This window comes from Myotis davidii, unplaced genomic scaffold (genome assembly GCF_000327345.1).
Source record: "Myotis davidii unplaced genomic scaffold, ASM32734v1 scaffold142, whole genome shotgun sequence".
Lineage (NCBI taxonomy): Eukaryota > Metazoa > Chordata > Mammalia > Chiroptera > Vespertilionidae > Myotis > Myotis davidii.
In genome coordinates this window covers 1,936,113-1,945,306 of record NW_006294400.1, presented here as the reverse complement: position 1 = coordinate 1,945,306, position 9,194 = coordinate 1,936,113, and the positions used below count along the sequence as shown (strand labels likewise).

Genomic DNA, 9,194 nt, shown 5'->3' with positions numbered 1-9,194 from the left:
AGCTCTGTGCCTCTCCCGGCTCCCCTGTCTGTGCTCCTTTATCCCAGGCAGCCTCCCCTCAGACTGCCCCGGGTAAGGGTACCAGAGCCGGCACACAGGTTGCCTGCCCTCGCCCCTTCAGCCCTGGCCTCTGAGCTCCTGGCCGGGCCCGTGGGCACCTGGCTCTCAAAGCAGCTCCAGAGCCGCCGACTGCTGACTCCGCACTCCCTGGAGGAGCGCTGATGCCAGCAGTTTTCACGCAGCGAGCAAGCCCGGCTCACAGGGGCGTTTCCCACCAATTTTCCAAATCCCTGGCTGCAGCCTGGAAGCAGGACGTGAAGGTTTTCATTGATCACCAGAAGATGGGGGGCGTCTGGAAAGCTTCAGGCTCACTCCTCCGTCCTGGCTCCCCACCCCACCCCCAGCCTCAGGTGACAGCGGTGGTGCCTGCAGCCCTGGGACAGCAGGGGTCCCGTGAGGGCAGGGCCAGAGGGACAGCTCCCAAGAGGCCTTCCCTGATCTGGCAGTTAGACTGGGCTTCGTGGCAGGAGCCCGACCAGACCGGGGACAGGAATGTGCCTCTCGCAGTCCCAGGAATGGCAGGAACGCAGCCTCCTCGGCTCCCAGGAGGGGGTTAAGCTCCTGCTCTGGGCTCTCTTTCCAGCCGGCAGGCACCCCACACCTGCCAAGGAGAGGCCCCGCGGTGCGTTCATTCGTTCCTTCACTCAAGACTTCCAGGCCGGGCCTGCTGTGGGCCAGGCACCAGGAACTAGGCACAGGCTGCCCTCCTGGAGCTGACCTGTCAGGGGGAGACATGCAGCAGCAGCCTCCAGGGAGCAGGTGTGGCATCGAGGACCCAGAAGGAGGCCGGTGTGAGCTCCCGGACCCCTCCCTGTGGCTGTGCCCACTCCTCTAACCAGCTCGCCTACCAGGGGCCCGGGGGACGCAGACTCTGGCATTGGGAGCAGCCCTAGTCTCAGGTCCCTCAGGCCTTGGTTAATGTCAGAAGGGTCCCCACTGAGGCTGTCCCTCTGTCTCTGTAGTGGCCCATCCTCCTGTCCTCCCCCCGCCCAGAGCTGCCCCCACTCTGCCCCCAGGGAGTGGCCATGCTGGCAGATCCACACGACAAGTAGACACTGTGAGAGAGGAAATGGAGAAACCTCCTCAGTTCTGGTCTGTGGAGAAAGAAGGGCCACGTTTTCAATTTCTCCCGTATGTACTGTTTCGTTTATATAAATGAACTAATATTTTCCTGGAGAGCAAAATGCATAAAGAATGTTGACCCTCAGAGAGGGCAAGCCATGTTTGTGTGTGCGTTGGAGCCTGTGAAGACATTTCCAGATCCTGTGAGCTCCGCCTCCACGTGGCCGAACCAACTGACAGGTTTTCTCTGAAGAGCCCTTGGCAGCGGAGCCAGGCCATGGGAAACCACGCCTGCGCCTTGCGCTTCTGCACTCAGACCTCAGGACTGCTCTCGCACATCTGGTGGTCTTCATTGTTTCACTGTCCGCTGTGTAAAGACCCGCCTGGCTCTGGCACTTAGCTGTGGGGCCCTGGGCAGTTAGCTCAATCCCTGTGAGCCCCAGTTTCCTTACTGGTGAAATGGGAATAGAAATGAATACTTCATGTTGCCTCACTTCATAGGGCTGAGGCCGTGTGGGAAGAGCCCCCAGCACAGAGCCCGGTGCACGCCTACCGCTCAGGGCATCAGCGCTGATGTGTCCTGATGGAGGGACAGTGAGGCAGCCAACAGGGGTCCATGCCCTCGCTGCTTGGATCCGCTCACCTCCATACCAGTTCCTCACAGGGGCCACCTTGGTCCCTGGGAGGCCACACCTTCCTTGTGCCAGCGGATCTGCGAGCGCACCTAAGCCTGGTGCGGCCACACTGTCCTCTGGCTGCAACCCCATTGGGCCCACAGGCCTGAGTGAGGCACTGGCTGTTCCCTGGGTCTCCCAACTGCTGGGCACAGATTTCAAGCTCTCTGCGTGGTCTGTAGAGACACCTCACTCTGGTTGAGTAGACGCAGAGATCACCCTGTGGGCGAGGGGTGGGGCTTCCTTTCCACGTGCTCCTCTCTCCTTCCGTTTATAGTCTCAGAGTGGGTGAGGAGCCCTAGGCGAGGGCACATCTCTCTTCTGGACATCTCCCAGCTACTAGGCTGCGTGCCAAGGTCAGGTAGAGGAGCCAGGCTCAGGCCCGGCTCTGTCCGACCCTGCTGCCCTGCCATGGCCCGGCTCCACACAGCACCACTGCAGCCGGCACTCCTTGCTCCCTGTGCCTGGGAGTCGGGGCCTTCTGACTCCGAGGAGAAGGCATCTGGGGCTCCCCACAGCTGAAGGGCGACCTTGGCTCACAATAGGGACCCGTGAGAGCTGCACTTATAAGAAACAAAGAATGTGTGCGAATGTAAAAGGGACCGGCTCTCAGGCTCGATCATGAAACCTGGCCAGAGAACGGTTTAAACACAAACAGACTCTGTGCCGAGGGGCCCATGTCCGCGTGCACAGGGCTCCGGCAGACCTGGAAGGCTCTGAGCAGGCGCAGGAGCGAAGCTGAGAGAAGCCCCGAGACTGGATGGACCGCCCTGTGCAGCTCACGGTCAGGGTGGTGCTGAGAGACCTAGGTCACAGCAGTTGTCATTCGCCTTCTCCAGTGAGGAGACTGGACCCTGAGCTCCCAGCTCAGCCCTGGGCAGAGGCTGGACTGGGACGAAAATCCTGGGACTCCAAGCTCAGTAGTTCCTCTGCCACAGCTGCCTCCCGTTAATGTCCGATGTGCAAGACTTGGAAAGCACCCCCAAAGGCCGCGGTGGGCTGCCAGTCTGCTGAAATCGGCAGTGCTGGCCTGGGCAGGGCCGCTCGATGCTGCTGGAAACCCGTGGGAGCAGGACTCCCCATCCCAGCCCCGCATCCTCTACAGAGCCGCCACCTCTGCAGCATGGGCACCGCGCCAGCATTCAGCACCACGGCCTTGCTCCAGCCCTGCGCTGGGCACTGGGACACAGCCCCGGCCTCCGAGGTTGGGGTCTGGTGGGAGAGATGGGCAACCAACAGGCTGCCAACACAATTCCTTAGTGACCTGGATGCTGTGAATGTGGGGCGTGGGCACCGGAGAGCAAGGGGCAGGAGGCTGTGGCCCAGGAGGAGGGTCACCGTCCTCTGTGAGAGCTCAGGGACAGACGCTGTAAAGCGCTGGGCCAGGATCTCAGCGGCAGCCCGCACTGTTGTCTGATTCCCTCCATCCCTCTCTCTTCTCCTGAGAGAAGCTTCCAGGATGAACAGGAGGTCATTTCTAGGGCATCCAGGCCTGGCTGCAGGTGGCGCTGGCAGCTGACCAAAGCGGGCAGACTAGGCCCCTCCAGTTTGCTCTCTAAAGACCCTGATCAGAGGAAAGGGGACATTGCCATGTGTCCTGGGCCTAGAGGTGGGTGCTGCCCGCACAAGGCTGCCTCAGGGCTTCTGCGCCTTCCAGCAGAATTACAAGTGAAGAGCTCACTTCCTCATGCACCTAAAGTGATACTTTTCTCAAGTGGTTGTTCTCGTGACCCTGGCTTTACCCAAGTCCTTTCAGCCTTTGTCTTCTCATCCCACAAACACTGTTTCCCTGCATTCTGTCCCAGGCCTCCCCTCTTCTTACTGAGCTTACAGCCTGGGCTTCCCGTCCTGTGCCGCGTGGCCTGCACCTCTGGCCCCAGCTGCCGTCTGAGCTTCACACATCTCCCCAACATCGGTCCCAAACTGCACTTCTCGCCCACTCCCTCAGTGAGTGGCACCAACCTCCACTGAGGGTTACCCCGAGTGCCCTCCCCCCACCCCCTCGCCCATCTCCTAGAGCTCTCTCTGCCACATCCACTCCCAGCCTGTGTTCTTGGCACATCCACATACTTCCAGCCAGAGCGAGCTTTCTAGGGTACAAATCTGAGCACATTATTGACCCTCCTGAAATCTCCACATCTTCCCCTCATTAAACTCTTGGTCCCTCCTGTGGCCCTGCAGCTCCACTCCCTACCCTCCTTCCCCCACACTCCCTCCTTCAGCTCCTCAGCCAGGCTGGCTCTCTGAACTTTCTCTGGTGGGTTCTGCATCTCTCGTGTTGCGGTCTTTGCATGTGCTGCTCCTTCTGCCCCAGCTGCTGCCTCTGCCGGGACCTGCACCAGCCTGGATGTCGGAGCCTCCCGGTCTGCCCTGACTTTTCAGGCTCTCAGAGGCACTGCTCCAGGCTCCACTGCTCCCCCAGGAAGCTCCTTAGCCCTTCTGACCTCAGTCCCACATCCCAGTGAGGAGCTAACGACATCCCCTGTGAGGCGGGGTTATGCCGAGGCCTAAATGAGGTCCTGCGGACAAGCGTTCGGCATGTCTGTGGCACTAGGCGGATGCCCGACCAATGTCGGACAGTACCATTAGCACCGCCGTTAGGCCATGATAGTCACACTGTGGGTGTAGTTAGTGCCAGGTTTATTACATCCAAGCCTGTGCCCGCCCTGGGCGTGATGATCTGGTTACTGTCCCTCCCGGATCTGGAAACATTTGTTGCAGGAAGGGGAGAGGGACGTGAGTCCTCTCCTCCTCACAAGGTCCTGCCAGGTCAGATCCCTGCTCCTGTTCTGTAGCCGTAGAATTCAAGCTCAGAAGTGCCAGGTGACTTGCCCAAGTTCACTCAGCCTGCATGGCGGACGCCAGTGGGAGCCCAGGCCCGCTGCCTCCGGGTCCTGGCTCTGCTGTTGCCGTCTCCCTGAGTCCTGTCCGCCCAAAGCCGTGCTCAGGAGGCCTGTGCCGGTTTCTCTGCCAACCAGTGAGTGGCCTGGGGCAGCATGGTGGCTTCTTAAGAAAAATGTAATGAAAACCAGATTTTTTTCCCAACATGATATCTCGTTCCCCACAGACTGTCAGTTCTCATATATTCCAATAAAACTGTTAAAGAAACAGCCACTTAAAGAGCTTTAAAGATTATTCATGGAAAAATTATGCTGAGGAAAAATAGAGCAATCCTCTGAGATAGTCAAGCCCCACGGTCAGTTTTTCCAGCTGCTCGTGCCATATCGGCCGGCAGCGGGGACCACACTGCTGAGCGAGGCCAGAGCTCCGGCTCATTATGACCGCCCCCACCCCACCCTGCCGACAGGACACGGAGAAAACAACATCGGAAACTGCCGGAAGACATGTGACCTGTGCTGTCACGTGGTGGCCGGCCCAGGCGTTGTGGGGCGGGGCGGGAGGCCTTTCAGTAGCAGAATGTCACTTACTGGCAGAGGCCACCCCATCCCTAGGTTCCAGCCCAGTGGGAATTCCTCTGCCTCAGTGTCAGATCCAGGCTGTTGTCGGCCCACAATGCAGGGGATGGGCGTGGCCGAGACCAGGGCATCCAGAGCAGCGTTTGTGTGACCCTGGGACCACGGAGGTCGCAGCTGCTTCTGCCTGGTCCTCCCCCCTCCTCCCACTGTGTCCAGGGGCATCTGAGGCCAGCATGCCTCCAGGGCCATCCAAAGCAGCATGAGAGGGGGCGGCCCAGGCTGGTCCTGGGGGGAGAGTCAGTAGCTGAATAGAGGAAAGTGAGGGCTGATTGGAGGCTTGGGTGAGCCCCACGGTGAGGATCAGAGCAGGAGCCGGGACACAGGTGGGAAGGGCGCCCATTAGGAGTGAGCAGGAGGCCCAGGAAGTGACCAGAGGAGCCTCGAGTGTCCAGCTCTCGCTGCACCCACAGCTGGGTAGGAGAACAAAGCCAGCACCCCTCCCCTGAGTGACCAGTTGTGCTCCGAGCGTCCCTTGTAAAATGGCGCTAGTCAAAGCAGCCACTGCAGGGAGCTCGGTGACATAGGATGTGGGAGTGTTTAGACAAGCCTGGCACACGGTTGGTCCGCTTCACCTTCCCTTTCTCAAAAATAGCAGCTGGAAATAGTCATCGGTTTCCTGGAGGAAGTTACCAGATCACCTCCAACACGCACTGTTCCCTCCTCCTCCAGTTTTCACTAATGCCTGACCTTCGAACTGCAGAGCTCCTCCGCCCATGCTGTACCCCTGGGTTCAAGTCCTGCATGTCGTGGATATATAAGCCCTGGCTTTCCTACCTGTCAGACGGGCCTACTAAGTACCCAGCTCCTGGATTGCAGCCCGTGCACACAGTATGGTGCCAGGCATGGGATGTCCAACCGTAATTATCATCGTTTTTATTGCTGTGACACACCAAGGAGTCCAGTTCCAGTTCAAACCATGGAGAGGAGCCATGCGACCTGACCTTTACAAAATATTTTCTGAACCCAGGGTGGGAGCCAGAGTGACTCAGGCAGAGAGACTGTAATCCTGCTGATAAACAAGGCGAATTTTACCCTCTGCACAGATTCATTTATTGAGCAACATGTGCAAAACAAAACAAAGCAGGGTGACTTCCCTCCTTCCTTTCTTCTCTGGGGCAGCTGCAGGAGACATTTCCTCCTGGGCAGAGCTCGCTGCCACTCCAGCTCTTTGAGCAGAAGTTCTTCACCTGGGTGTACACTGGATTCATGGGGGTGCACACTGGATTCATGGGGGTGTACACTGGAGTCACCGAGAGAGCGGTGCCCAGCCCCACCTGAGCAATGAAATGAGAACCTGGTGGGGACAGGCCTGAGACACTGCATTCCCACACTCACCCCGAGAGCCCTGGTACAAGCCCTGACTAAGGATTCCAGCCTCAGAGAAGCTGAGTGACAGTGAAACCCTCGCCAGGGAAGTGCACACACGCACCTCTCTTTCCTTAGGTACCGCCTCAGTGCCTCCCCACACCTCAAGCTTCATGGACCCTGTCTGTGCTGGTGAGGTCCAAGCTGTGCCGCTCTGAGCTCATTACAGTGTGTGCCATGTAATGACGTTTCTGTCAACCATGGACCGTACATATGTGGCCCCGTGGAGTGTAGTGGAGTACAGACCTCTGTTTGAGGACACGTGACTGACGGAGGCAGCCCTGGGGCCAAGGGGCCTTATTTTACAGAAAATGAGAGACTGGAGTGTTTATGGGCTGGAGGAAGGGGCCAGAGGGAAGGGAAATGATGGAGTGAGTTCTCAGAGGCAACAGGACTGGAGAGGAGAGATTGGCCTTGGATGGAGGAGGCCCCTTCCCCAGGCCGACAGGAAGGCTGGTATGGGTGGAGGAGCAAGTGGCCACTGCCGGGCTGGTGTGAGAGACGGAGCCTGACCACCATGCGTTCCCCCGGAAGCAGAGTGCCATCGTTTGAAGTGAGGGGTCTGAGTTGTGCAGGGCCTTAGGAGAAAGGGGACATTTGGGGATAGTTGTTGAGGGGAACAGTAGAGAAAGTTGGCCAAGGCCTAGTAAAGGGATTATGGGGGGTCCTGGGGAAATGAAGATTGGGGTGTGCAGAGTGGGTTGTGGAAGGGCGAGCAGGATGAGGCAGTAGGAACTCCGAGCTTGAGGAGATGCGAGCTGCCTCATGAAACTTCCCAAGTGCCAGAGGGAGCTGGACCGTCCACAGTGGTGTCTGGGACATTAACAAGTGATGAGCCAGGCAAACTGGAGGTCACTGTGGATTACAGCAGCTTGTGGGAGGCTGTGGGGCCCTGGATGGACACAGGCCGCCCAGGCCCTCTGGGGAGGCTCCCGCACAGCCTGGCACAGCCCCTGGGTTTGCCGTTTGGTGTGCTCCGCAGGAAGTGCAGAAGCCCTGGCCCACTTCCTGTCTGTCCCAGGTAGCTAAGGCCCAGCCCCTGGGGTCACCTCCCTTCCAGAGCCACGAGCACAGCACTAACGAGGACAGCAGTGGCAGGACCAGGCCCCTCCGTATACTGGTAGCTGTGGACCGGCCAGCATGCAGGTCCCTTCTCCGTCCTGCGCGTGCTGCTCAGTGGGGGTGTGGCCCAGCCTCCTGGCTTGAGGACCCCTGTTGTCCCCAGGACTGGGCCTGAGGAGAACATGGTACTAATTATATAAAACAAGTGTGAGTGCTGACTGTGAAACTGCTTTCACCACCTCAGGACGCCTCCCAGCCACCTGCGAGGTGAGTTGAATTATTCCCACTTTTCAGATGAGGAAACAGAGGCTCAAGGGAGTAAGTTAAGTAACCCGTCCAAGGCCACCCAGGCAGTCCCTGGCAGGCCTGGGGCAGAGCCCCTGCCTCTCTAGCTGTGCTCTCGCTCAGTGAGTCCTCCCTCTGCCCTCACATGCTCTCCGTCCCTTCTGTGGAATGCGTGGTGGAGAAGAGAAAGTGGCTGGGGAAGGGCACAGGGTGGGCACCAGCCTTGGATTCACAAGGCAGGCTGTGAAGCCTCTGCCACCTGCTGGATGGCTTGGGTAAGTCTCGCCCAGGCAGGGGCACTGCACAGCAGGCCACCGGCCATCCTGGCTGCTGTCACCGTGGAAGTTAGTTACGCTGGGCGTGAGGGGCCCGCTGAACCTGCTCCGCCTGTGACAGCTGCGCCAGTGCCTTACCCACAACCCAGCCCCACCCCCCGAGCCTCCTCAGCCCCGTCACAGGACGCTCTCTGCTCTGTTCACAGGCCCCTCTGCCAGCTCCAGCTCCGCAAGATTCAGCCGGCGGCCTACCTGTCCTGACGCGTCTGTGGCTGGTAGCCTCCCCACACCCCCGGTCCCAAGACACAGGAAGAGCCACAGCCTGGGCAACAAGTGGGTAACTGAGCGAGCCCCACTCGGGCTCTAGACGGGCTGAGCGTGGGGGTGGGCTAAGGGGGTGCTTGCCCGCTGGAGCTCTCCCCACCCATCTGGGAGGGCAGACGATGCTGTTGGTGTCCCTGGCTGGTGCCCTCTCCTCACACTGGCACGGGGTCAGGAAGAGCTGGGGTGGTCCTGGCGACAGGTCTCACCACTCAGTACCCGGTGGACGAAGCATGCAGGCAAGGGCAGGGAAGCAGTGGTGGGACTCCCTCTGTAAGTTTGCCCAAGCTCAGTAAACCCAGAGTCCAGTGAGCTCTGTGCCTGCAGACTCAGGGCTCAGAGTCTCTGCCCATTGCTGGAGTGAGTCTGCAGATCAGGGCATCTCCCCGGTTCCCCAGCCTGTGGGGCTGACAACTGGGCGACATGGGTGGTCCTCAGCATGGCCAGGGCAGCCATGCCCGTGTCCCCAGGGTACTGGGCACAGGCTCCTTACAGCTGGGTCCCTCCCTCCCTCTGTTCCTGCCTGCCTGCCTCTTCCATCTCCTTCCTTCCTTCCTTCCTTCCTTCCTTCCTTCCTTCCACCGAGACACAAGCCTTAGCCAGCCAGGCAGGCC

The 9,194-nt window shown here is 59.5% G+C and overlaps 1 protein-coding gene across 7 annotated transcripts in view; it reads left to right on the top strand.

The window, feature by feature from the left end:
* The window catches only part of RALGPS1 (Ral GEF with PH domain and SH3 binding motif 1), a 221,240-nt gene that overhangs the window by 191,414 nt on the left and 20,632 nt on the right, over nucleotides 1-9,194 (top strand). For all 7 annotated transcript variants that reach the window (XR_435916.2, XM_006768548.2, XM_006768544.2 and 4 more), the window contains exon 12: nucleotides 8,466-8,592. Coding sequence is in view for 6 of the 7 variants with exons in the window: in XM_006768548.2 (XP_006768611.1) it covers nucleotides 8,466-8,592 (127 nt within the window). In the remaining variant the exon portion in view is untranslated. The remainder of the gene's footprint in view (nucleotides 1-8,465; nucleotides 8,593-9,194) is intronic.